At 42.7% G+C, this 27,996-nt stretch overlaps 2 protein-coding genes across 4 annotated transcripts; both read right to left on the reverse strand.

Moving 5' to 3' along the window:
- Positions 1–90: 90 nt before the first annotated feature.
- LOC134879158 (sodium- and chloride-dependent GABA transporter 2-like) lies at positions 91–9,921 on the reverse strand. Its single transcript, XM_063905502.1, has 15 exons — positions 9,819–9,921; positions 8,875–9,063; positions 6,636–6,770; positions 6,223–6,363; positions 6,052–6,139; positions 5,829–5,961; positions 5,559–5,693; positions 4,409–4,512; positions 4,055–4,179; positions 3,857–3,969; positions 3,505–3,642; positions 1,981–2,083; positions 1,749–1,849; positions 1,106–1,276; positions 91–902 (listed from the first exon to the last, which is right to left on the reverse strand). Exons 1-15 carry the CDS (start codon positions 9,823–9,825, stop codon positions 753–755), a joined length of 1,833 nt encoding a protein of 610 aa, XP_063761572.1. The 5' UTR covers positions 9,826–9,921; the 3' UTR covers positions 91–752.
- Positions 9,922–11,608: 1,687 nt separating this feature from the next.
- Positions 11,609–27,878, reverse strand: kdm5a (lysine demethylase 5A). 3 transcript variants are annotated; one of them, XM_063905500.1, is made up of 29 exons: positions 26,706–27,878; positions 25,386–25,463; positions 24,868–24,990; positions 23,856–24,026; positions 23,391–23,570; positions 23,089–23,167; positions 22,889–22,980; positions 22,635–22,793; positions 22,144–22,263; positions 21,854–22,012; positions 21,273–21,454; positions 20,948–21,110; positions 20,594–20,713; positions 20,308–20,502; positions 19,969–20,150; positions 19,561–19,685; positions 19,324–19,474; positions 19,063–19,183; positions 18,779–18,955; positions 18,158–18,336; positions 17,804–17,942; positions 17,540–17,719; positions 16,783–17,343; positions 16,522–16,680; positions 15,678–15,806; positions 15,441–15,588; positions 15,031–15,251; positions 14,376–14,852; positions 11,609–12,461 (listed from the first exon to the last, which is right to left on the reverse strand). In XM_063905500.1, exons 1-29 carry the CDS (start codon positions 26,850–26,852, stop codon positions 12,159–12,161), a joined length of 5,220 nt encoding a protein of 1,739 aa, XP_063761570.1. In that variant the 5' UTR covers positions 26,853–27,878; the 3' UTR covers positions 11,609–12,158. The 3 variants fall into 3 exon arrangements, with proteins under 3 accessions (XP_063761570.1, XP_063761569.1, XP_063761568.1); XM_063905499.1 differs by having other exon boundaries at positions 19,063–19,180; positions 22,635–22,802; XM_063905498.1 differs by having other exon boundaries at positions 22,635–22,802; positions 26,706–27,877.
- Between the last annotated feature and the right edge of the window lie 118 nt (positions 27,879–27,996).

A 27,996-nucleotide genomic window follows, 5' to 3' on the forward strand; every position in this document is an offset into this window, starting at 1 on the left:
CATGGACACACCATGTCCTTATCAGTAAGTAAAAGGGAACTCCAGCGATTTACTTCTGCACTTTCATAAAACTGAGGGAAGACAGACACATTTAGGAATTTTTGCATGTTTATTTAAAAACATCCTTACAAGATTCACATTTCTTTGTACAGTCATATTATGTTACAGTACAAAATATGAAACTACATTGCATATGTCATGCTATTCCTACAGATATGCAGCGCTAATCTTTTCACTAACATTATATACTTTTCATTACACAATCTATTCACGTCAAACACTTCATTTTATATGATAATACAACATATGATACAAATATAGCACAGGAGCCATGAAGTTATGTCAGATACACAAGGACACTTCAAAAGGTAACACACAATAAATGCTTAACCTGTTTCATTAAAAAACCTTTTCAAACTGTTCGTTGAACCTGTGTGTCTGTCTCTTGATTTACCACCTCTTATTGATTCAATAACATAGTAACATTTTCAAAACGGCTGCCCTTGAATCAGTTTATGTACATTATCGGTGAATGGCAGATCGGAACAATGTATGGTAATGTATTCATAAAGTAAATATATTTTGTCCCTGAATAAATGCCCTTTTAAAATGTCTAAGTGATCCGATAATTTGTATTTAGTACCATTACTGTCATCCCTGACACACTGTGGCCTTTTATCTCCCGAGTCCACCATATCCGTTTTGCATTAAAGTACATGATGTCTCTGCCACACTTTTCACTATGGGGGGGCTCATAGGTTGGAGTCCATCTCTGAGACTGGGCAGTAGCCGTTTCGGGACGGTGTGGCTTCTCCCTCGGGAGCAAAGATGGCCAGTAACTTCTCCTGCTCCCTCTTGGTTTTGGGTAAAGTGTCCGATGGTGTGATGAGCAACATGATGCGCTGCAGAGAGATAAAACAATGTAAACAGGCTCCATTCTCGACCATTTATATAAATCAATAACGTCCAAAATGGGTTTAAGTCAAGTGACGTTTTGTAGAGATTTGGGACAGGAAGTCCAGAGATGGACTTTTTTAGACACTGAGTTCAAATGTAATGTAAATCTGATGAAAGTTCCTACGTTACAATCTCTCTCCAAACATACCTCTCTGAATGTCCCCGGGGTGGTGCTGATCTTGTACACCATCCAAAACGGGATGCAGACCATGGAGAAGAGAGCGAGCAGCCAGCCGATAGCATAGCCCCACCACGGGTACACATACTCGTTGTTGTACTTCAGAGGGGTGTATTTGATGAGAGAGAAGGCAAAGGTACCCTGAAGAGACAAACAGACCAGCATAAGTATTGGTGCAAAAGAGACACATTATTTTTTTCTGTATTTACATCATAGCTCATGCTCATAATTATTCAGATTTATTTTGGCCAATATATATATGTGCATAAACTGTGAAGGGAAACAAATCAAAAAAGTACAATCAGGGGAATAAATTTAGTAAATAAAAGTTAAATGCCACTAAAGTATTCCGTCCATATAGCCTAATATGACTAAAATCTTCTTACTTGCAGCAATAAAGAAAAGGTTGGTTACTCCATTACATCAATACATACTTAACATATATATAATACACTTCATTTTTGAGTCTAGAGATATTTTTTGTTAGAAACAAAGGGGAGGAGAATAGAGGAGAGAAGAGGAGAGGAGAGGAGAGGAGAGGAGAGGAGAGGAGAGGAGAGGAGAGGAGAGAAGAAGAGGTCTCGTTTTCTGTCATTTGTTTGTTGATACTCACAATGCATGTGGCTGGGGTGAGGAACAACCAACAGTACTTGATGTAAGGTCCTGGTCGGTAGCCAATCATGTCCTCAATGTTATCATAAAAGCGGTCTGCACCTGGAAAAACAAAATTACGAAATTTCGCCTTTTAACTCAGAGATCAAACTTCCCAATGTGTTAATAAGTATAAAATGAGTCGCCTTCTCTCAATGTTTACTAAGGAAGTAAAGCTTGTGTGAGCAGCTTACCATAGACCCATGCGATGCAGACAGTCTCGAAGATAGCCATGAAGAGTAGACACATGCCACTGGCTGCATAGTAATCAAAGAGCTGGAACACATACATCCCTCCCTACAGAAAAAAGAGAGATATAAAAAGTCATGATTATATAAGAAAGCTTGCATGCCAACATGTTGGAAAATAATAACTAGAACTGGTTTTTGAACTGCTCCTCGTGTTAAAACATTAACCTCCAGATGGGAGAAAAATAAAGGAAATGGCCAGAACAGAAATATTAAGAGGAAATAAACTCAGATTATTTTCTTTTTTTGGCAGTTTTACAAACATGATAGATTTTAAATAACATTTTTTGTAGTTTTAACTTAACACGTCTATTACGTTTAGTACATTGCAGGGAAAACTGGAAAGTCTAAGTTGTCATTATGAATAAATTGCCGTTGCAACCTGGCAATGTAAACCATGGACGGAGTAAATCAGGAATATAAAGATCTACTCTTATTACGTAGTGAATATCGGGAAATATATACATTTGAGAGACATTTGTGAGAGACACTGAAGCCCAAAACGAGAGACTTCAGACATGCTTAAATCTTACCTGACTTGCTCGTACTTACAAAAATGATGACTTGTTGACACCTCTGCAGAGCATTCATGTTTCCAGCTGTGCAGAGGTGAAACCATGTCAACTAGGTTGTAATCTGTCAAACTCTTTGAAGTAGAACAAGGCATCCTGTCCTGCATTATCCCTAAACAACCGTTGTATTGTTACTTTTACTGTAAAATGTATATTTGACAGGTAGTCTACAGGGTACCACTTTACAATAAGACTACCCTTATAAAAGATTCATAAAGGGTTTACAATTAGGTTATTAATTAGGTTGTAAACACTTTATTAATCATTTATAAACCAGTTCTAACAGTTACATACATCAACACAGGCTCACTATTTGGCAAGATGACTAAGTCTTATATTGGCTACCTAGCTTACTTGGCTAGCATCCTTGGTATCTGTTGTTCACTGAGTTGATTCTCCCCCCATCCATCTTGATGTTTTGTTTATCTCTTGTCTTATAAAAGCTTATTAATGATTTATAAAGTGTTCACAACCTTAATAAATGAATTACAAACTATTCGTAAACCCTTTATAAGGGTAGTCTTATTTTAAAGTGGTACCATCTTCAGTAAATATTTCACTGTCAATATGTAAATACTTTAGTTTTTAAGTTCTGTTTTATTATTTTCTATTTTGAGATGTTGTATTTTTTATTTTACGTGTTTATTTCGTACTCTTTTTCATTTTAACATTAGGCCTTTTTTACATGCTGCTATGAGGGGAAAAAAGTCCCCAATTGGGATCAATAAAGTATCTCTTATCCTATCTGTTAAAGAAAACACCTTTATGATGCAGATGTGTGTGTGTGTGTGTGTGTGTGTGTGTGTGTGTGTGTGTGTGTGTGTGTGTGTGTGTGTGTGTGTGTGTGTGTGTGTGTGTGTGTGTGTGTGTGTGTGGTCCCAGTGTGCGACTCCCCTACCTCCATCAGCATGACGAGGCCCACGCAGAAGGAGACCAAGGACACGCCGAGCAGGAAGAGCTCCCTACGGTTTTTGCGCCTGAACACAGCGGGGTACATGTCCACGACGGCCGTCACAAGGCTCTCGACACAAACAAACTGGAGGGAGGAGGGCAGAGGTGGGAGGAGAGGAGGGAGAGAAAGATCAGAGCCTTTATTCAAGTACTTATATGATGCTGTAAAAACACTCCTTTACAAGTTCTGCATTGAACATGCAATTATGGATAATGACACAAACAATTTAGAGTTTCTTGTTCTGTAACTTAATATTATACTACTTTAAGTGACAAATGTTATGAATTGGATGACGTACCTGGCTGTCAAGCCCCAGAAAAACAATCATGATGAAGAAGAGGGCGGCCCACAGAGGAGAGAAGGGCATCATGCTCACAGCGCGGGGGTACGCTATGAAGGCCAGCCCAGGACCTACACACACCAGAAAATGTAAGCAGGAGGAAATATAGACAGATTATTCTACTGTAGATGTCTTGAATGCGGAGGAAAGCCTCACCAGATTCTGCCACCTCTGAGATGGGAACGTTCTGTTCATAGGACATGAAGCCCAGGATGGAGAAGATCGCAAAGCCCGCCACAAAACTGGTGCCACTGTTCAGAAAACACAGCGCCAGGCAATCCCTGCAACAGAGAGCACATTTTCACATGAATGGGATAAAAATGTACCGTAGAATATTCATTATACCATAGTTTTCCAGCATTATGAAGCTTCAAACTCACACACATACATATTTGATGATCATTTCTGATGATGAAACACTGTTAAGGGTTATTTTAAGATTGAAAAACATAACTTTATTCCATAATGGACCAGCACATAATTAGGAATGTGTCGATATTGTTGACATACTTATAACAGTTGTTGTTGTATTTGTTGTAGCTTCCCAGAGCAGTCAGCGACCCCAGACAGATGGCGTAGGAGAAGAAGATCTGGGTGCCAGCATCCATCCACACCTTACACAAAAGAAAACATTGAAACTAAAGTGCGGCTACACATACATATATATTTAGCCATAGTACTTAAGATGATGTATGCACAAAGGTGCCATGTAGGAATTCACTTGCAAATGTATAATCATTCACCGGCGTAGTTGCAGATAAGTCTGTTATTTGTGTAATCATTGATTAACAAACCAAGATTCCATCAATAGAGAGGACCACCTGATTTTAACATGAGACAAAACCGGTTTGAGATTACGCAATACAACTAAAAATAGTTGGTTCTCACTCAATTGTATCAAGATGGCAGGGAAGGTAACAAAAGCAGGTATTTATTCACCTTGTGTCGAGGCTTACTTTAGCAGATCATAACAAATAAGCGTTAGATTTGATCTGCACATGATCTGGTTGAAAAGGAGGCCAATTATTTCTATGGATGACAGTTATTGAGCAACAAAAAAAGGCCAAAATTCGGTTTATATTAAGATATACTGTGCTGATTTATGTTTAAAGATATGATGTAGTCCATGGTTGTATGTCAAGAAGTATTTTGCCTGTAATTGAATTTTTTTAATTTAATGGGATATTTCTACTCATCATATTGGGTGTTATCTTAATTGGGGTTCTATTACTGATGTAAAATAAATACATGACACGCACACTTATGTATTTAGTACGAATTATAAAGCTGTCATGTTGACTTAAAGACAGATACACACATATAACCGACCACATGACCCCGAGCAGAGAAAACAAAAAAACAGATGAAGTGTTTTGAGTAAAACAAGGGACTGTTCTGATGGAGTTAGCTTTAGTCGAGTTAGTTAAAGCTCATGTTTACAGTCCCAGTGATGTCCTGACCTTCCATTTAATCCCTGCAGTGCCTGCCTCTTTCATGGAGAGCAGATGGACCCAGCAGAAACTGTGCTCCCCAGCAGAGAACCATGGGATACCTGCATCTGCTGCGCCATCGCACACACAGGGATCTTCTAAAGGCCCTCATCGGGAATTTGTAGTTCTTTGTACGGTTAAGGGTCTTCATTTCTGTGGTTTCTTTGTACCTGTGGGTCCGCAAGTCGACCCAGGTCTGGATAAAGGTAGAACTGGATTCCGATCCAGGCACCAGGCAGGGTTAGCCCTCTGATCAACAGCACGATCAGCATCAAATAGGGGAAGGTCGCAGTGAAGTAGACCACCTATATAGACATACAGCAATGCAAACAAATAAAGAAACATGCCAAATAGAACAAATAAATACCAGATGTCATCCTTCAAGTACCCTAGAAATGTCTTTCCTCAAACTAAATAAAAAAGGTCACCGGGTCACTGACCTTTCCCGTGGATTTCACCCCCTTCCAGATGCAGAAGTAGCACATGACCCAAGCGATGAAAAGACACAGGGCCAGGTCCCAGTTCAGAGAGCCCATGTGGTCAAGGCCTGGGGAAATCCTCAGCGCTCTCCTCCTGCAGAGGCAAGGACGGAAACAAAGAGATAATGCATGGCTGTCATTTCACAGAAGGAGCGTATCGCCAAGAGGAAAAATCAAAACTCACTCCCAGAACTCCAGGACAGGAGAGGTGGCATTAGGGTTGATGACTTGGTTGATTGAGCTGTTCCCTCTCGTAAACTCCAGGCAGTTTTCTGCGGAAAAAGAGCAAAATGTTCTTTACATATTGACAAAAAAATGGTGGAGCTTCACGAGGAGTCTGCGGTTCTTAGGCTACCTGTGTTCCACGTGTTGTTGCACGACGACCAGGCCAGGTTCCAGGAGAAAGAGAAAGACAGGTAGAAAATCCCCCAGGCCAGAACAATGATGTAGTAGAAGTTCAGAAGAGCCACTATCACCTGCGTGCCATAGCCAAGACCTGCAGAATAACCAACAAAAATAAATAACACTTATTCTATGATGTGTTTGTATATCAGAAGACATTGAGGATTGACTCTGAGGTCTTTATGGCCTTGTTGAGCATTCAGGTCCTTATGTTATGGTTTCACAACCTTCTTTGCCAGGATCCAAAAATCCACTGTAGCTTACTCATTGAGAAATGTGTATGTTGAAGACCATTACAAAACCTTCCCTATGTCCTTCCCTAAGCTCCTGCACTTTGCCCTAATGTTATAAACCTTCCCTACCCACCTTCAAACAGAGGACTGATTTTCCTCCAGCAGGTGATGCCTCCCTCGCTGGTGTACTGGCCCAGGGCCGTCTCCAGGAAAAAGACGGGAACGCCACAGGTGAACAGGAAGATCAAGTAAGGGATGAGGAAGGCACCTGAGTGAAGAGACACCAAAGGATTCTGGGTTAGAGCTTAACTGCTGGTGACTGCTTTAGAGGCCAGAGACGGAAAATGCTTTGTATACCATATTTTTGGTTGCATAGTGTAATTGTTGGTACAGTTTGTGGAGTACAAATATCTCTTGTGCCATTTCAGGAGGGGCTGAAACCTTTCCATTGGACACTAATAAGGCAGGCAAACATTACATTTTTGACATATTGCAGGGACAATTACGTGGGAGGTAAATGACAGAAACAAATACCCATGTCTCATGTGTTCGGAAGTGGTTTTAATACTGATTTAGGCCACAATTGGCTCAAATGCATCACCACTCCATGTACCAAAAAACTAAAGACCTTCATATGTTTTTCCTTACACACAATTAATGTACTTTGTGTTAAAGTACATGAAATAAAAATAACAATAATGATGATTTATTCCCTTTTAGGACTTGAGGTCGCCCCTTGTGGTTGAAATGAGTATTACAAAAACAGACACTTTTTGTATTCAATGAATTATTAAAACTATCCTGGCTAAGGATCACCGCCCAGTCTTCAACAATCATGGATACTCATTAAGATTCTCTTTTTTCTCTGTTTTCTGTATTTTAATTCAATTTGGAGTTGTTGGAGGACCTTATCCAGTGACATTTTTTCTTAAGTTTATATCTCATGTAAATATCGAAACTTAATGAGACAACCTTCAATTGAATAATTGTTTGCAGAAATTAAATTCTAAGATAAAACATGGGTTGTCTTACATCCTTAAAGTCAAGAAGCCTTGGCGACCATTGACCCAGAGGACATGGGGGCAGAGCTAAAATCTCAATACAACCCAGGACCTCCTTTTGGCAGCACATATGTAGACCCAAATACAAACGTAGCTCCAAAAGCTGAAGTCAATCTGCGTCCCTTTGGACAAATTCACATGCTAAGCCCCCTGCATGTGGAGTATCCTTTAGAAATATGCAAATCGTAAGGAAACTATACAAGCACATGATAATGATTCATGGAGAGAGTCTCTACCTCTACAGTACATTACCTGTTACTGAGTACATATTACCTGTTCTAAGTTTTTGCTGTCTATAACTTTAAATCCTGCTGCTGTTATCATTGTACCACCGTTGAAGTATTTTGATTGACGCCTATGTAGTATTCAATGTACAGGAACTACATGAAAGAATACATGCATGAATTCATCTGAACTCTCAATGAGAACATGCACTCAATGGCAAGAGGTACTGGGGGACTTATAAGGAGACATTTTAAAGACACATCTTTTGTTTACATGTACACCTGACGTACTTCCACTCTCTTTCAAGCATTTTGTGTCGATGCCCCGTCGGGTGTCCGAGGATATTTGTCGTGCTCAGATTTCCGCCTCTCCGCAGGGACAGCTGCTGAGAGCAAGGAGCAACAACAGCTGCCTGACCTCGATCGGCGCTGAACTCTGACCCCCGCCACTCCATGGAGGGAGAAAGAGGGTTGACCGATATGACCACCTACACAAGCATGCCCAAAATTTTGATAACTGGATATATTTGACTTCTTTCATCTGAGCTCAATGTTCGACAGATGATGTTGGCTTTTGCATGTTCTTACCAAAGACTGTATTACATTACACAAAAGGATACTTAACCCGTAGACAGGACTACTGCTGCAAATTGGGGTTAAGTATCACCGCCAAGGACGAAGGACAATGGTGACTGCTGGGATGAAAACAATGATCCTCTGATTAGTGATCTGATGAGGGGCTCGTACAGCAGGACCTCACTAAAAAACCTGAACCGTTGACTTTAATTAAATGTTTTCTTTATGGTGAACTGTATCAGGTTAGTTAAAAGCAATAATATTAAGTGTAAACAGGTTAATAGTATTGCTTTCAACTGACCTGATACAGTGATGTGAAATCTGTTGACGTGATACATTTAATTAAAGTCATTTAGTGTAAAAAAAGCAGCATGCTTGGACTCATTTTACATGCAAATCCATATGCTATGTTTTTAATTACACCTCCCGTCATTGCTGGCTGATAATTGATGATGTGAAAGAAAGTTCCAGAGCAAACAGACATCCTTTCACCCACTCGTTTCCCACTAACCTCCTCCGTTCTTGTAGCAGAGGTAAGGGAAGCGCCACATGTTGCCCAGGCCGATGATGGAGCCGGCGACCGACAGAATAAACTCGATCTTGCTATCCCACTGGCCCCGCTCCTCCATCTTCTCCTCCGATGGGGCCTTCTGGACCTTGGCCATGGTGCCATTGGGGATGCCCGCTTTGGCAGCGTCTCCTACAAACCGGGACAAACAGAAGAGTATTGCCGCAGGTTTAAAGGCTCGTTTGGGTGGTTTTTACTTCCAAGATTAACATTCAAGATTCCCTGAAGCCAGGCACTAAAGACAGCGAACAGTTCCAGCTGCAGGGCGGGGCAACAATAATGTAGTTTTAACCGATAAGAAAAATGGTATAAGAAAAGATGCATGCACGTGGAGTCCTTTTTAACTCATGCGAAAACCTGGATGAATTAGTATGCAACGTATGATTGGATAGTGTAGCTTCTTGTTAACCAGCTTTGTAAATCCCTGTTGTTTTAAATTCTCTCTTCTTTTTTTTGTCTGATTTTTGTTTTGCAGCTTTTAAAATTGTACCTTTTTTTATTCTGTATTTATTGCTTTTTCTCTATTCTATACATGTGTGTAATGTCTGTTGCTGGAAGAACAGAATGCCAATTAAAAAAAGGATCACATTTATAAAACACACACACACACTGAACATTTTGAGCTTTGTGTTCATAAAAAAATGTCGGTTTTAAAAATGTAATCCATAAAAATAGAATGATTTAACATAGACTTTAATGATTACCTTGGAAACCTGCAATGAAATCAACAATCTGTCTTTATATATTAATAAGAGAAAAGGGAATACACCTAAGCAAAGGGATCCAAATGCACCTCAGAACAAGTGTGCAGCAAAATGTGCATGTACAGCATTTTTGCAGTGAAAATCAGCAGGTAATCAATATGCAAAATGACCTCAACAACTTACCTTTCATTGCAGTGTCACCGGGTCTTCTCTGTATCTCTGCAGCAGTCACTGGAGGTTTATCTCTAAATGCTCAAGTTTTAGGATTTTAAGGACTGGAGTGAGGGGTGGGGTGGTGGTGGTGGTGGTGGGGGTGGGGGGGGGGGGGTTGTAATGCTAAACTTAGGCCAGCCTCTTTCTTTTCTGTGCCTTTCGTCTGCCCCTTTCCGAGCAAAGTACATCACCTGTCATGAATCCATTCTTAAAATAAAATGCAACATAAGAGCCCAATTGGATTATTTGGGACGATGTTGCTTCAATAACAGCTGCAATTTTCCACCTCCACTGTATTCCAATTAAGTCATGTAGATCTTTCTTAATAATAAGGTCCAGTTTGGGGATTTCTCGCCTAATATAGTATTTCTCAATTTCCTGCCAGAGGTCAAAGTTTTCGCTGCTGAAAAAAGAAAATAGGCATTTTGATGCACTGATGGAAGAAACCAGTGGTGGAAAGTATACCTTTACTCAAGAACTGTACTCATGTATATATTTGATGTACTTTACACAAGTATTTTCATTTTATTTGACTAACATCTACTCTACTACACTTTGGAAGCTGTTTTCGTCATTTTTTACCTTTTCATTTTCTAGTTACTTATGAATTAAATCGTTTTACTTTATTAAATTTGGTATTGATTAAACCATCCAACATTATATTTAAGTAACTAAAACCATGAGTGGGTTACAGAAATTAAATTGGCAGCAATTTTGTTATATTTCCACAGTTCCAGCTTCTTAAATGTGAAATGTTTTTAGATATTGTTTGAGATTTCTCTGCCATGAGTTCTTTTACTCCTCATACCTTGAGTACATTTGACCTAATATGGTACTTAAATACTTTGTGGATGCAGTACTCGAGTAATAATTGAGTATTTGTACAGTGTAGTGTTAGTACTTTTACTCAAGTAAAGAATCGGAATGCTTTTGCCACCCCTGGAAGAAGCTGACGAAGAATGGGGAGAAAGACATGAACAAATGGACCATAAGCAATGCTGTATCGAGATGGTTATTACCGCCTTTGTGATCATTTGGAAAAGCCAACGGTCGTACATTCCTCTCTCAGGCAGGGGAGGCTACACAACAGCAGGCGATGAAGATGTTACGCAATCAATTATGTCCCATTACGGTTCATTGTGTTGATGTGTTGCTGCCCCTTGTGATCACATACTTCTAACTCGGCACATTGACAGAGGTGAGGGACCCGACGGAGGCAAAAGCAGCTCCGGTCAGTTCGCACCGGATTTCAGTTGGCTGAGTTAGAAGACACAAAACCCCACCCACCTCCTTCCTTTTTGGTGTTTATATATTCATGGGCAAATCATAGAAAATGTTTGCTATTTTTTAAATTGTTTTGCACAAAATGCATGTTTTACCCACTTATAATGAAGGGGAATTCATATTCAACCCACACTTCTTCCTAGTGGAGCGCCACAACATGCCAACACATGTCTCCCCTAATTGAGCTTAATGAGCAACACAGGAAATGTGAAGATTAACTTAGATTCAACCTCGGTGACATAGAGGTCACGGTTGAGGCCTAAGAATTTGACCCGCCGATCATCCTGACGCTTCAGCAGAGTCAAGGACACAAGAGCTACACGTTACATATTAAAAATGTCCCTTTATAAGTTTGCAATACTCAACTAATCTCCATTTCCTCTTTAAGACAAAAACCAGGAAGTTATTCGTAACATTTTTCCTTAAAAAAACAGAGAAATAAAGACTTGTTCAAATAAAAATAACAAACAAATGCATCACAATTATCCGTCATTTGACTAGGAATAGTTTATTAAAGGTGAGAAAAAAAGAAGAAAAAAAGCCACAATCCGTTTTTTTTTAATCGCGTAAAAGTATGTACATTATAAATAATTCCACTACATTACAACCGTTTGTGTTGGCTAGTCTGGAGTCCTACGTATTGAGATGTTACCGAGGGGCCAGGCTGGGGTGAAGGGGAGGCGGGTGGGGGGGGGGACAGATCAGGGTGTCCTGTAAAACATAGACTGGGGACACGACTGTTTATTTGCACTGAATACGACAGCTGGAGGAAGTGTTGGACTGTAAGAAGGTGCACCCGAGGATCAGGAAGTAGCTGGTGGGCGTTTCTACACCTAGAGCTGTTGCAGGAGGACTACGTCTGGTTTTGCTGAAGCCCCTCAGAGAAACTCTTCTCCTCGTCCTGAAGATGCATCTTCTTTCTTGTGCTCTATCACCCGGACAGTTACAGTCTTCCAAACTCTCAAAGTTGTTGGACATTGTGTGAGGTACAGTATTCAATCTCAGTCCTAGAATGTTCTGTAAGCGCTAACTGCCCTGCTGAGGCTCTTGCTGATGTGAGGCTGCTGGGTGTAGTAGAGTAGGCGCGTGCGACCACGACGCCACGACGGAAGATGACGGCAGGCTTTGCACACTGCACATTGATGTCGACAGCACTACGACGCTCTCCTCCGCCACCTCCTCCACCGTGACCCCTAAGTCTCCCCCACCGGCCTTCCGGATGCAGTCCACGCAGACATAGTCCTCGTTCTCGGCCATTTCGCACGTGACGCCCACACACACCTGGTGGAACCACTCGTCGCAGCCGCCGTCGCACTGCACCCAGTCCACCTGGATACACACACACACACACACAGGAACCATGTAAGCACAATAACATCCCAGTAAGACAGAAGTAGGAGCGTCTTTAGCTTCTGTACTTTGAGTTTTGCAGTGACATATTTTTGTACGCCGAACTTATCATCGCATCGCATCAATGTCATCTTGATTTCAGTAAGGACCAAACAAAGGAAATATTAGGACAACTGTTTTTTTTAAAGCACGCGGCACAGATTAGGATAAAGAAATGCGTAGGTCATTTTAAATAGTGCACGTTAAAGCTGCAAGTCTGTCATTATTTGATTGATCTAATGTACTGGAGTAAACTGGCCAAACACTGATGGCCTGTAGATGAGCTGGTGTGTTATACACCACCAACAACCGGGAGCCGTGTAGAATAACAAAAATAACTTAAGTGCACTTTTAAAATGACTAAATATCCCATAGGTTGGAATGTGAAAAGGAAACAGCCGATGTAATACTCTGCATGTCAATAACAATGCACGACTGTTAATCATCCCAACATCAGGTGTAGTCAGTTCCAGTTGGGAGCAGCTCCTTCCTTATTTCACCATCTCCACCCCACCCATTGAAGTGCAAGCCTACCAGTTCCTCCGCTCTGATTGGCTGCCCCGTGGACACTCGGGGGACGGAGACTGGCCACTGGTTAACCTGTCGGAAAGTGTCGGAGCGCAGTGCTGTCTCAGGAGCGCATCAGTGTGTCCTGTTAATACGTTATGTGTAACTCTCCTTAAGGTGTTCCAGTGCTGTTATCAGCTGTTGATATTCAATACGTTTCACGAAGTTCATTTGGAAAAGTGTTTGTTATTAACTCAGCAAACAAACGGAACCAGTGTCATCCACCTCCAGACACGAGGGTTTACAACAAGCGTCCTGTGATCAAAGCGTCAACCAGAATTTTCTGCCTTTCTTCCTTGTTAAGCGGGGATGTAACTGCAAGGGTCAGGAGGGATCTAACGGACAAGGTCAACATCCCAGCAGGGTTACATCTCAACACCAATTGTATGGGGTCAGACTGCATTACATCATGCAGAATAAACGCATATTAAAGACACCAATAGTGGGAGGCAGTATTGTTACGCCTTTGAACATAGGGTGAGCTTTTTAGTAAAGAGGGGAAAGCCAAGCCTTGTGCACTTGTGTGTTAAAACAAGATTCGCTATTATCAATCTGTGGTTGTCATGTCCAAATGTAAATGAATGTTAACTCATTTGTACATTCATAATACAAATGGCTTAAAAAAAATGAAGACAAGAGTTTAAAAAATTGTAAATTAAGAGATAAATTGTTAGAAAAAAGAAATTTCGACAATTATTAGATTTTTCTGAACAGAAATCTCAGCTTTTAGCTACTTCAAGGTCAGGATTTGTCATCTTTCACTACATCACAGCACTGCAAAGCAAATGTCTTTTGAGTTTTAGACTGTTGGTTAGACTTTGGAGACATCACCTTGGGCTTTGGAAAACTGTGTTCTGCATTTCCTTTGACATTTGATAGACCAAACTAAAATAATTGCAGGACTACGCACACATGTAAATCAGAATAAATTGCAGCATTTTTTGACTCAGTGTGAAATGAGTCAGCAGAATATGCCTATATTTGATAATCCTGAGATAACTATTATTTACTAATCCATATTCCCAGTATATACATGGCTCTAAATGAATATTCGAGGAAAAATATATTAAAAAAAATACTGAACTTTTAAAAAGGTGTTCAGTCACGTGGCGACCTATGACCTCTGTAAATTACTAAACTGTCGCTGTGTTTATCATTCATCTACGATTCCCCCTTTCTGCCTCTTGACTGCAACACACTCTCAATGCTTAGCGCTGAGATTGTGAGAAAATCCGTTTTTTCAGATCCAAAATTAGGGGAAATATTTGTTCCTGAAGGAGTCCTCACCTTGTCTTTGCAGGGTCTCTGGCAGGTCTTGGAGGCACACACAGCGTTCTCGTCGTTGGAGTCCTCCGCCCCGGACCAGTCATACTTGGAGGGAATGTCGAGGATCTTCTTCTCCTTCCTCTTCTCCAGCCCGTCCCTCATGGCCTCGGCCTTGGCCACCAGCTTCTCCTTCCTCTTCCTCTCCTTCTCCTCCTTGGCTAAGCGCTTGGCGATCTGCTTCATCTCCCGGTTCTTGTCCAGGTTGAGCTTGAGCTTTTTCTTCTTGGGTTTGACCCCGAGTCCCAGTTCCAGACCCACCCGTTTCAGCTCTTTGTTCTTGCCTGACCGCATCTCGCCCATCACTGAACCCCCACCTGCAGCGGCGGCGGCGGCCATCAGCATGTGGTGGTGCTCGGCCCGCTCCAACTTCCGCTTCCTCTTCTTCTCTGAGTCTTTCAGCTTGAGCTTCAGAGGCTTCTCCATCAGAGAGTCGTCGGGCTGTGGAAAAGGAAGAAATTAGATAACTGTTTTCATTTCTAACTTTGGCATGATTTCCCATCATTTATAGCCACATGCATCTTTTAATAAAAACCCTTAATCACAACCAATAGATTAAAACCCAAAGCCAGTCATGACTCAGCATTTCCCCAGGCTGCATAATGCGTGAGCTCCCTACCTCCATGACCTGCAGGAATCTCTCCTCAGACGGGGGGTGTGTGGCTTGCAGGATTCTCCAGATGTGCTGGGTCTCATCCAGAGACACCTCCAGCAGGTCTCCCAGCATCATCAGCTCCTCCAGCTGGGCCTTCGCCTGCGAGGACAGCTCCAGCACCGGCGGTTCCAGGCTGCGAGGGACCAGGGGGGTCTTCCTGGGCTGCTTTCTGGGCATGCCCATGTCTGAAACGTCAATATTTTTGAGTGTGACAGGATGAAGTCCTTTATATCAGAGCAAATCAACAAAATTGTAACCGTATGTAAAAGAAAATGTATCAAAATGTAGTTAGTTAGTTTTTTGGGCACAAAAACAAGAGAGGGCGTGAGTTTAGGGGCTCAGAGAAACAGAAATGCTCTTAAATGTGTTCTCACTTTGTACGCAGGATTTGGAGGCAGAGGAGTACGCGTGTTCTGCGCAGAAGGACTGCGTGGCGGCCGGCCACATGTGACTGACCACCTCTTCAGATTTCACAGGAATCTCCTCATCGCAGAACAGGTAAGGCTTCACCTCACCGGGGTCCTGGAACGAAAAAGACACCATACAGGGAAGAATGTGAGGCAGAAATCTTGCTTTTAGGGGATTTGAGCAACACCGCTTGCCTCACATACCTTCATGTCGTAGCCGTACGTCTCCCTGATGTCCTCGTCTGAGTCCGTCTCTTCATCGTCGTAGTCCACGGACTGGCGAGGTGAAGCGGCTCGACTGAAGCCTGACTGCTGAAAAGTCTGGATGTGGCCCTGAAGAAAGGACACAAACACACACACATATAGATTTAATGTCTCCGGTGTTTCTTATATTTGAGGAGATACTTGATGTGGATATCCCGTATGGTCTGTGTACTAGATTCAAAAAATAATGATCAGACTTTATTGATTCCCGGGAGAAATTGTGTTATGTTCCAGGTGCTCCTATTATATAATGGAAAATAAGCATAAACAGAAATTGTAAGAAAAATACAAATCAAAATATTTCTTTTGTAAAAGTTTGTGGAATAAACTACAAAAATAAATAAATAAGACATTTGGAAAATAAATGTACACTACAATATGTAACAACAGTGTAAATAATAATAATAATAATAATAATAATAATAGGGATCAACTATTAAATGTGTTAAAATGAAAATGTATTTTAAAATGTTACAAAAATGTAATGTTTTTATAATATACAAATTCAATTCGATTTTTGAATTTTTTTGGCCACATACAGGGACAAAAATATCCTTATGCTTGACACATTCCAGAGTTGTAATTAAAACATGTTCAAATACAAAATAATAGGTTCGCTATTCACAGTTATTCTTTTTCAAATGTATGACTGTCAGTAGTGTCCTGCGGTCTATTTCATGTTTACACATTAGTGCCCCCTTGTGGTGATCTTCCATACCTGCATCCTAGACCCTTGTACTTTCTATTCCGATGCAGTATTTCAGTGTAAAACCCTGTAAAGTACCTGTAAATCCGGGTTGGCAGCAGCTTTCTGCAGCTCTGCGTTGATGATCTTCTCTGTTTTCTCCCGGGCAGCCTGCTCCACCATGCGCTGACTCAGCACAGACAGCTTCGCCAGGGCTGAGGACAGCTCGTCCGTGGCCAGAGATTGACGCGCTCGATCCTGATGGGAAAGTTAGACCAGAGTAAGGACGGCTCTTTAGTAGGGAGGTGCTCAAAATAAAGCAGGGGACTGCTGTAACCTGAGAACTTTGTCCATGCATACCTGCCAGCTCATCGCCCTCTCTGTCAAACACTGCAGGGCTTCTCCTTCTGGAAGACGCACCGGCAGCTTCTGCAGCGACACCAGCAGTGACAGGATGGTCTCTAACCTCGGCCTCCTCGACCTCTGACACAGCGGACACAGGAATTTGGAGTCCTTGCTGTTGCTCTGCCAACCCACACCTGTCTTCTTCTGTGTTCCCGTTTTGGGCAGCGGCACGCAGGCTCCGTGGAACCAGTCCTTACAGAGCTCGCACTGCAGCATGAAGCCGCTGGCCGTCTTCCGGCACAGGCAGAACTTGACCTCCTCGATGCGGTCGGTCATGGCCATTTTGGCTAAGTTCGCGGCGCGGAGCGAGTGGATGGACTCCACTTCTTTATGCTCCTTTGATTTGAAGGCCGCTACGACGGTGGAAGGTTCTCGCACCTCCTCCAGGCTCTCCTCCAGGTCGCTCAGGGCGTCGGGGTCGAAGCCTCCCCTCTCCTTCTCCATCAGCTCCTTCACGCGTTTCCTCTTGCTCTTGCTGTTGCCGTAGATGCCGATGTCAACGCGAGGACTGAGGACCTGTCAGAAAAAGATAGGAATATTTAAGATTTGTAAATCTGATAGTCAGGTTCAGGTTATTCTGTGTACCCGCAGGTAGATTTGGTTTGCAGATAAAAGACAAAGGATCCATTGTGACACACTTTCTAAAAGAACACAGACAAAAGCACCCCCTGTTCGATCACATCTAAAAACAACTATTTTCCTGGTGGCCCACCTGGAGCAGTGTGTAGGTGGAGTTCTTCTTGAGGAAGGTGCGCGCAGTCCTCTCCCTCCAGGCTCGAGCCGAGGCCACCTGAGACTCCACCTGGGTGAGAGGGTCGAGCCGGACGGGGATGGAGCGACCTCTTGCCAGTAGACTCTCCAGCTGCTCCAGGTAGGCGAAGCTGCTGCCACTCTGAGAGGTGGAGAGACAACAGTAGAGTTGTTAGAGACTCTCAATTCCAGACCCTCATGACTTTAGATTGACAGGTTCTTGTACCTGAATGGCTTCCACTTTCGACGTCCACTCCTTGGCCTTCTGCAGGGCCTCACGGAGGGCCAGTATGTTAGGGAGGTACGCTGGGATGTTCCTAGCTTCCAGCACGATGCTCTCCAAGGTCACCATGCTGTGTCGAGGCCTGGGGGGGTTATTAGAGACAGACAGGCAGGCGATTATCAAGTATGACTATTTATAATTAACTACTTTTTTGGAACTAGCACCAGTTAATTAGAAACAGAACACTTAGGTATTAAAGGCAATAAAAACATCAAATAAAAACCTAACAGTACTACAGGAGAAAGTGCAAACATCCCCATGAAGTCTTTTGCGAATGTGTTACACATGCACCCTCACCTGGCCTGCAGGCACGCGCGGGCCTTGTCCTCCCATCTCTCGGACACGGTGAGGATCTCCTGCAACTCGGCCATGGCCTTCTCCACAGCGTGGTGGGGGGCCAGGCTGACCCCTGAGTCTATCAGCCTCTTCATCAGCTCCAGGGTGACGCGGTGAGGCTCTGCCAGGGTGATGCGCACCTGGGAATCACAATCAGTATAGCAATATTTTAATTATCCCAGGGGAAATTGGGTTCGGTGATAGATGCTCTATTTTCAAGATAAATCAATGAAAAAATACATTTAAAAAACAAGAATATCAATATTTATTTTATACAGAACATTAAAAGCTAAATGAAAAATGTGCAACAAAAATAAGAATAAAATAAAGGTATTTAACAAAGGAATAAAGCAAAATGTGTGATGACGTTTTAAAAAAAAAGTATACAAACAATAGAAGATAAAAGTAAAAATGTCCTACAAGATATAACATGTCATTTCAAATAAATACAGTGGTGCATTATAAGTTCAAAGAATGCTGAGAATCACAGTTAAAAAAGGATGATGGTGAAATAAATCCTAGAATTAGGGGAACACCTACAACATCTACCGAGTCAAAGCACACAGCAGGTTGTGATCTCACCTCATCCAGCCAGCGGGCCTGTTGCAGCTCCTGCTTGAGTCGGGGCAGCTCTGGCAGCTCCACATCCAGACCGCTGCCTAGATCCAACAGTGCCTGCAGCTTGGAGGAATCGGGCATCTCGTCTGACAGAGCCACCTGGGCTCGCTCGTGAAAGTCCTCCACGTTCTCCAGTAGCTCCTGGAGGAAGAACGAGGTGGAGGTTTCAGCAGTTGTTCATTAGTTTTGATGGTGAAACAAGGGGGAAGAGGCCTGGGTAAGCTTATATGGTATCAAGGGGGACTCACTTTGACTTGTCGGGCCTGGCTGATGATGCAGGGCAGCCTGTAGAGCTGATCCACAAAAGATTTGAGCTCATCCACCGTCAGTTTGGTGCGATTTCGACTGCTCTCAGAACGCAGACGGCTGCTGCACACACGAGGGAGACGTACAGGTTCAACTTTAATTAATTATTCCAAGTATTAATTTACATTAGTGTATTCTAGGTTATCAGTAAATTCCTTTTCTGCTGGATGACATTAAAGATCTGTGTATGAACCTCCACTGACCTGTGCCTTTGCTTGCGGCTGAGCAGCAGCTGAGCTACAGAGGAGCACGTCTCCGCCTCTTTCACCATCTCCCTCAGGCGACGGAACAAAGCTTTCTCGGGGTACTTCCTGTCCTCTGCATCCTCCAGCAAGACCTTGAGCTCAATAAGATCTAGGAGACACACAAAACAATCATCCAATGGCGGAATAGAAATGTGCAACATGTACACATCCCGTAGTGCGATTTAAGTGTCAAACCTTTCTTGTTTTTCTGGTCGGCAGCCAAGGCCTCGCTGACCCTCTTTGCCCAGGTGTCGAATGACTGAGCTCGGGTCTTGACCCCGTACAGCATGGCAGGAAACTCCTCCAGGTCATAGCGATACCTGAAATACATCTAGCACATGTCAGCATCAAAATACAGTTTGTGTGGTCATGTAAATGTGGAGGACATAACAAACACTTCCTGACTATTTGCTGAACATATTTTGTTTTATTACGGTTTGGGTAAATACTAGTTTATTATTGCTCAACTTGAACCTTCAGAGGTCTGCTATTTGCAGTGTAATAGGCAGAATAATATGCAGCGAGTAAAGAAAACTATCCCTCATTTATCCCTCACTTATAAAGACACCGTGCAGCACATTAGCAAACCAACACGTCTCTTACCGGAGACACTTGTTGCCGAGGGGACAGTCACAGAGATCTGATGCATGCGTGAGACAGACCAGCCTGTCGGGGCTGCAGGAGCAGGTCAGAGCAGACAGGAAACACGTCGTCTTGCACTTGTAACACTGGCGCTCATCGTCTGGGAGAAGCTCAAACACCTCCTGCTCTGAAGACAACACCCCCTGTAGAGAGAGAACAGATGATGCCATCACTGTGGTCGTTTGAAGTAAGGATGTCTAGATCAGGTTTATTACCCTCCGATTTGAGATTCAAAGTGAGATAACAGCCATTCAGCCACATCTTAAACACGCAAAATAAAAACAAAGAAAGGACAATTACCTTTTCCTGAACAGCCTGTCTGAGTTTCGTCTCCTCCTCCATCATGTCTCCTATTTCCTTGCACACAGCGGCAGCCAGCTCCACGTCGAGACTCTCGGGATCAGCAGCCATCTTGCAGAGCAGCTCCTCGTGGGAGAACACGCAGTAGCGGTGGAGGCGTCGGTAGTGGGATACACACTGACGACCCATGGGTAACTAGGGGGAGGAAAATATAAACATTTACCAAAACTAACTTCTCTGAAATGATTATTGATTTAAATGGGAGATGATTTGTTGTTGCTCTCACCCAGTCAGCGGTGCAGAAGTTGACGGCCTCTGCGAAGTTGTAGCCCTGGTTGAAGCCGCTGTGATAGGCCCTGGGGAAGGTCACCACAAACTCCCCTGCACACTGATTGGTCCTGTACACCTGAGGAGGGAAATGCACATCATCAATTATGGAGCCAATATATACAGATCCGATAGAGTGGTGCAGGGATGAGTCCTAAAACCTGTACATGAGTGAGCATTTCACAACTCTTTTGGGTTAGATGCCCCGAGTAAGCTAACGGCCGAGTGGGCCTACACAAGAATTTGTTTGGGATTAATAAAGGATCTATCACTACACCCCTTCCATATTAACCCCACCAAACAGACTACTCACAGGGACACCGTGCTCCATCAGGACGTTGGGATTCATGATGGTGACCAGTTGATGGAGGAGGTCAGGCTGGGAGTCAAAAAGCTCCGGAGCCAACTTTTTCATTACGGCCTCCAACTTCTCGGCTGCAGAGGCCGGCACGCCGTACCAGGTCTTCGGCTCACCCCTGGAGGAGCAAATGAACATTCAAGATATGAAATGGTGAATAAGTTTAGAATGGATTGTTAAAATATAAAACGAGAATGAACCCGAGTGTCTCAAGCACAAACTTATATATCAATCAGAAATTCAGATATTGATTTTGGTCCTTATTGTAATGTAGCCTCACCAGTGCAGGAAGTTGATGGAGTAACTCCAGTGGTCCTCGATGTGCCAGCAGAAAGAGGAGAAGCACATGCCCACGTAGAGCCAGGGCACCTTCATACCCGAGATGTCCACATTGATGTGTGTGAGCACCGACTGCTCCAGCACCGGCATGTTGTTCAGGTTCCAGCCCGAGTTGGCATAATCCTAACAGGAGAGGACACAACGGGCTGTCTTTAGCTTCGGGGCAAAAGTTGTGTTTTTAATTAATGGAAAAAGCTTTTGGGGGATCTTTATGGGAGTCTGGACAGTTAAAAGTCCCAGGCTCTTGGACACAGGGGAATCCCCACCAAAAGATCCATGAAAAAGTGAAATTAAGTAATGAAATTGGCTTTTATTTAAGATCAATGTGTTCAATACCTCAGCCACATTACACATCCATCAACTAAAATATGAACTATTAACCAATTTTTCCATAAAATATAAGCTCAGCAGATTTTGGCATCCCTAATACCAAGGTTGTCTTTAAAAGTGTGGAAAAATAGGTCAGCTCTTATTCTGAGACAACCTGTAACAAAATGACAAGGCAAATAATAATCTTCTCACTTCCTCATCTCCCAGAAGCCTCCTCTTCCCGTCCCTGACAGGAAACCCGCTGCCCACGTCTTTAGAGCTGATATCAGCGCCGTATTCCACGATGACGTCCTCCTCGATGCTGCTCACCAGGCGCCAGAACTCTTTCTCCACCAACTCCGTGGGGACCATCTGGAGGCACAAAACAGAAATAACGATTAAGTCTTTCCTCCTCTCAAAAGACCGAGAGAGACACATTAAACCTCCAACCGTGTGACAGCCAGATGATTGAAGCACACGTGTTCTGTGTGGATTTGACATACATGAACAGGCATGTTGAAATAGTCCGACTTGAATTGGTCAGCCATTTCTCCGAAGCTCTGCAGAGAGTACTCCCTCACCGCCTGCTCGAAGCCAAACGCCTCCCTGGGCTTACTGCACTCCTGTCAGGGAAAATGGACAACACTCGTTACAGTAGGAAATAAACAGTGTGAATGAAGCATGAAGCAGAATGACAACACTATATTCAAATTCAAAAAAGTATATCTAACATATGAGTAGTTGAAGTATTATTTTGCACATTGTAGTACAATATATAACATATATATTACAATATATTCAAGGTGTATTAGTATTAAAAAGGTAGTAAAGCGGGTTGAATACATAATGGAAAGTGGAGAAATCTACTCATTATTGGTTGGATGAATAGAATTGAAATCAGGGCAATTCTTACATGTGGTAATCATGAAATGATCAAATAACACGTTCCATATTTCTTTAGTTTTGTATTGGGTAGAAAGTGTTCAAGCCTAACCTCAGCAACACACTTGGGGCAGCGCCAGTCCCCCTTGGGCACATCCTGCAGAGGCGGGATCAGACAGAAGGTGTGGTAGCTGTCGTCACATCCGTCGCACAGCAGGAGCCGGTCCTCCTCATCGCCCCGCCCACAGACCAGGCAGAGGTACAGGTCGATCTGGGGGATCAGCACCACGGAAACAAACAAGAGATGGTCACGCACTACATTTAGAATAAACATCAACTGTCAGGTAAAATGCCAAAGACACTCACAAAGTTGACCTCCAGGGTTTCCTTGCGGGGTCGCATTTTAATGGCGAAGGCCTGGGCTTTGAGGTGCCGCTGCTTCCTGCTGAATCCGTCATCTAAAAAGGAGGAAAGCGTCGGTGTCAGGATAGAAATACTCACAGCATCATTGTGTTTCTGCTCATTGTTTGTGAATAAATACAGGTCAACCAAAAAGTGAGCCTTACCAGCTGATAGAATCCCCAAGTTGACCATCTTGGGACTTGTGCTGAAGATCTTTAGGCTTTTTGGCTCTTTGTTTTCCCTCTGGAGAAACACAAAAAGAGCAGAGTGAGAAACCGCCAACCAATCAGAGCAGACTGGGCTCTGGTTTCCCAGAGGGGGAAAAGAGGTGCAGCATCACAGGCAGTAGGAGGAAATAAAGACTACAGAGCACAGAAAGGATGCATCTGTGACCCAACAGTAATCTCCTGGTGTATCTAACAGCTAGAAATGACACTTCCTTATTTGTTTGTTTTCCAACGTTTACCTCAGATTTAAGGCGCCTGGAGCGTCTCTCAGGCAGGAGTCTCTCTTTGGCCTGCATTGCATCCCCCTCTCCATCTTTCTCATCCTCCTCATCCAGCTCTTCTTCCTCCACCGACTCTTCACCGACTCCCTCGTCCACCTCTTCCCCATCATCTCCTTCCTCATATAGCCGCTGGATGCCCTATTTGGAGAAAGAGTGAAAAAAAATGATGGTTTTGGAAAGATTTACAAATGTCTCTATTTTAGGTTTTGTAGAACAGGGTCTTTATTAATGGGAAATCATGCCTAAAGCTGTTTGAACTGAGGCCAACACTCAAATCCGAGAAGGACATAGAACAGCCAGATCAAATTTTTGTGGTAAATCAAATGGTAATCAACCACATTGTAACCACTGTGTTTCACATGTGGATGGGTGTCAGAGCTCCTATATTCCGTGGTTGTTCGCTTGTTAACAGGCAGCACTCACAGTGAGCGTGGCCCCCGACTGGAAGAGCTCGTATGGATAGAGGATCCTCTCGTAGTGGGAGCGCAGCAGCGAGCCGGTGCCTTTCCCCGCCGGGAAGCCCATCCTGCCGGCCACCTTGGACCACCTCTTCTCTTTGCACACCGCCTCAAAGCCGCCCTCTGAGGACACAATCTGAAACACACAACACCTCTTATGAATACTTTTTTACAATGTATTAATGTTATTACTGGCTGCTAGTTAAACAGTTTTATACGCTTTCTTAGTATCTTTACAGACCTTTTCCCTCCTATGGATGTGTAAAAGCTTTAATTGTGCTTTATTAACATGTGCTGCCTTTTTATTTAATGTGTCAGCCTTTCTGACTTTGTTAGTGCATTTGTACCTGGGTTATCCCTTTGCTTTAACACTGTATGTTTGCCTGATGTGTGACGAATAAACAACTTCTGATTCTGAAACACAATCGTGTCTAAAAGGAGTGTTTTGACACGCATTAAAGGTCAAAACTCAAATAGAAAAAAAGGTTAAGGAAACTAGCTCTGTTGTAGGAGCCTAAATGCAGTTTGTTGAAGTTTTGACTTCGGTGGTTCAGTTCATGTTCAAAATGACAGGAATTGATAACTAATATTTGGAAGTGTGTGCTGGGATTGTGGCATCTTGGTGGCTGTGTGCCTTTTCATTTATTTTTGGTGCACTCAGGAATGGAGTTTCCGGGGTTAATCTTGGTCAGTCAGAAAAAGAATGCAAGAGTGGAGCCACACTTTTTTGACCTCTCTCGATTTTGGAATCATTTTATAACTTTTGTAAAATGACATTATTTTCTGAGTTTATTTTTCTTGAATCAAAGTAAACAGTTGAATTTACCGAGGTGTCATGTGGATTTTTGAAGTAGATTACGACGAGGGAAATTGTTACGAGCGTCAAGCTAAGGCTTCAATCATTGGCAAGCTACACCTGTTATATGATCCTTCAAAAAAAACAATGGCACGTTCAAAAAAAAGTTGATGGATTTTACCTTGCTGAGCTGATAGAGGTCCAACACTTTTCTCTCCACATGAGGGAATCTGGTCTTGGATCCCTGCAGCTCCCAGAACTTTGCGATTTGATCCAGGAAGTTGAGCTTTACCCGAGTGAGTGCCTGGACAGTGAGGAGAGAGAGGAGAGAGGACACTGAATGTCGGAGCGTGGTGTTGTGCTGTCACACAGGACACCTCAGGGAATGATGTACTACGATGGTCACACTCTGACATACCAGCATACTGGGAAAACCTTAGTCTTAGGTCTAAACTGCACACAATCTTCCTGCATGTGTTATTGACTCCCAAATTACAACCAATATTAAATCTTAACAGCTGTTGACACTGGCTCAGTGTAGGGTTGCATCTCTGCTGATAAATTATTTTATGTATTTTAGTGTTTAACCTTTTGATAATTAAACCTTAATCACAGAATCATTACTTTTTCTCAACATCAGACCGTGTTATATAAGTGTTGTTGTTATGATAGCATGATGTATCTTCCTGGCACACTCACCTCAAGCTCATTCAGTCTCTGTACTCGCGGAGTGAAGCGGAAGTTGCGTACATCGCAGGCAAACGGAGGCTGCCAGTCCTGATAGACAAGAAAACAGAATCCTTTACAATGGGGAAATGAGAGCACTTGGGAGATCAGATCTTCTCTATTTAGTACCCATCCTCCTACCGGCAGAAAAGTGCAGTTCTGCATAAACATTGCAAACTTGTAGCTATTCTTTTTTTTTAAATGTGACGGTAATGTTGCTAATGTTTCTGATAATAATGGAGTGGTTATTATGTCCCTGATGAAAATGAGTAATCGTCAGCGAAAAAAAGCATGTGACCAAATAACTGCAGGACATCTGAAGAATCCGAATGGCAGGGTCACTTGCTATGTGTTTACTGGTTTGTTATTGCTTGGAATACTAACCATGTCGTCTGTTTTGTTAGTGCCAGTTGTCAGTGACAAAATAATTGCCCTGGCTAGCGTACTTTCTAAAGTTTTAAAACAAATGTTCTTATTAGGTGTCAAAGATATTATAGCCACAGACAATCATTTTGGTTTTAAATCAAACCGGGGGACACATATTTATGAATATATGCAGCTATGGTAGTTTTTAGTTAGTATAGAAGACACTACAAGTGAAGATTAGCGAAAATAATCATGGTTTGTTACTAACCCTAAATAAAACCATCAAACCATGCAAGGAGTGGACAATATTCTATCTATAATATCTATCTTCCATCCTTTCTACTGAACAATCCTGATAGAAAAGTTGGAATACTTTCACCTTTAATCTGTAAATAGATGACCTGTCATACTGGATGTCTGTTGGGGGAAAGTGGCTTACAGCAATTGCTTGTGTAGTTATATAGTGCAGTACTGCTGTCTACAGTCACACACCCTGACAGTTAAAAGTCCTAGTAAATGTAAATGTGATAGGGTAACTACAGTATTGAATAAAGATGGGTTTTAATGTTTTGACAGCAGCGACAGGCCTCTCTGTAGCCCAATGTTGCATCCTCAAAGCTAATGTAATAATCACCCTGCTGTTAACTTAGCTAGCCATGAGGAAAACCAAACAAAGACATTGTAACCGAAACTGTTGGGTTTTCCTTGTCTTTGGATAACTTTTATGGACAATAAAGGAACCCATTGTCACTTTAGTACAACATGTTTTCCGTTGAGTGCAAAGAAATAAAGCCTTATTTGACCTCTATTAGATTAATGGTAACTAGTAACGTCGTTGCCCAAGGCCATAGCACACCACCACTCCTTACTTAGGATCATATGAGGAACATCCATGCAAACGGTCTCTTTTTACAATTATTTGTTTACCTCGGGGGGTCGGATCTTGCAGATTCCCGTTTTCTCTGCAATGGGTCGGATCTTGTTTATAAATCCTAAAGGATCCGAGAAATCCTCCCAACTCGGCTCAAAAACCGGGCATTCAGGAGGTGGGACGAACTCTGCAAATGCCGACATGTTGATGTGGTGCAAGTGAAACAGTCTTTAAAAATGATGTGTGATTTTAAAAAAAATGCCCTGGGTTGTGCTCAACAGTCCATGATTAACTTCCAATAATATCCGTCTTTGGGAACTTCCTCCATCATGATCCTTCAAATCTCCCCAAAAAACGAATTAATACAACGACAGGGCATCCTGATCACGGATCATATTCTGGTTTCCCCCAAAAAATAACCGAGCTTCTAATGAGCAATGTTTCCCATCATCCGTAAACAGCGGGCCGGGCCAAGCCGGGGAGTCTTCAGCACCACTCCCCTACCTGGGACGGAGGGCAGGGTCAGTCCAAAACACCATAATTTCTTCCCACAGTAGATAGCTGCACATACATCCTCTATGCAGGGCCAGGGAGGATCACTCAATTTGAAAAGAAGTTTGTAAACAAAAATACCCGACTAAGGAGTTAACGTCACAATGTAGGCTGCGATATTATGTTTCGCAAGCTACCATTGCTATTGCTCCGTCTATGTACCTGGGTAGTGCATGATTTCTTCGTGATGTTTCATTTCAAACAAAGTTATCCACGGTTGGCTTAGTCCCGACGCTAGCTGTGTTCATTAGCTAACGTAACCACGCTCCTTCTTTAAATAAACCACGTCCACGTCTTGGAGCACCTGATAGCTGAAATACTAGCCAGGCTGAACCACAACAAGGAGGAGGCTAGTACCAAGCGTACATTGTTGACTGGTGTGTTCACTCCAACCCCCATTCATTAAAGCAATGGAAAACTAGCATACAGCTAATTTGCTAAAAGCAACTTAGCCGAGGCTGGTCATTGCGCAGCTAACATTGACGTTAGGCGAGATAGTCGACTGAACAGGTCAATCAATAGGTTAATTGGAAAAAATGGTAAACACTCGTTAATCCTTTCGCTTTGTTTTACCGGTTGTCAATTTCCGTTTAATTTACCGTCGTCTGTACGTAGTTTATCCGCATTAGCCGTTGTGCTAGCTAAAACTAGCCAGGCTGGAATAGCTGTTATGGTGCCTTCAGTAACACTCGGAAACTTTCTTACTACTTCCGAGTTCGCTGGTTGTATAAAAGGCTTTGATTTGCTAGCAAAAAGCTATTTGAAAAACATACAACGATAAATGGCTGGTAATAA

Source organism: Eleginops maclovinus, chromosome 17, assembly GCF_036324505.1.
Source record: "Eleginops maclovinus isolate JMC-PN-2008 ecotype Puerto Natales chromosome 17, JC_Emac_rtc_rv5, whole genome shotgun sequence".
NCBI lineage: Eukaryota > Metazoa > Chordata > Actinopteri > Perciformes > Eleginopidae > Eleginops > Eleginops maclovinus.

What these genes read in the sequence shown, in the direction of transcription:
- kdm5a (XM_063905498.1), bottom strand. Translation starts at nt 26,852, where the DNA reads ATGTCGGCATTTGCAGAGTTCGTCCCACCTCCTGAATGCCCGGTTTTT. An exon ending in CTTGGGGATTCTATCAGCTG is followed by an intron (nt 22,981 to 23,088) that starts GTAAGGCTCACT and finishes CCTCCTTTTTAG; the next exon opens with ATGACGGATTCAGCAGGAAG. An exon ending in CTGCCAACCCGGATTTACAG is followed by an intron (nt 15,807 to 16,521) that starts GTACTTTACAGG and finishes TCCTTTCTTCAG; the next exon opens with GGCCACATCCAGACTTTTCA.
- LOC134879158 (XM_063905502.1), bottom strand. An exon ending in CTGCATCGCATGGGTCTATG is followed by an intron (nt 1,850 to 1,980) that starts GTAAGCTGCTCA and finishes TTGTTTTTCCAG; the next exon opens with GTGCAGACCGCTTTTATGAT. An exon ending in CCCCGGGGACATTCAGAGAG is followed by an intron (nt 903 to 1,105) that starts GTATGTTTGGAG and finishes ATCTCTCTGCAG; the next exon opens with CGCATCATGTTGCTCATCAC.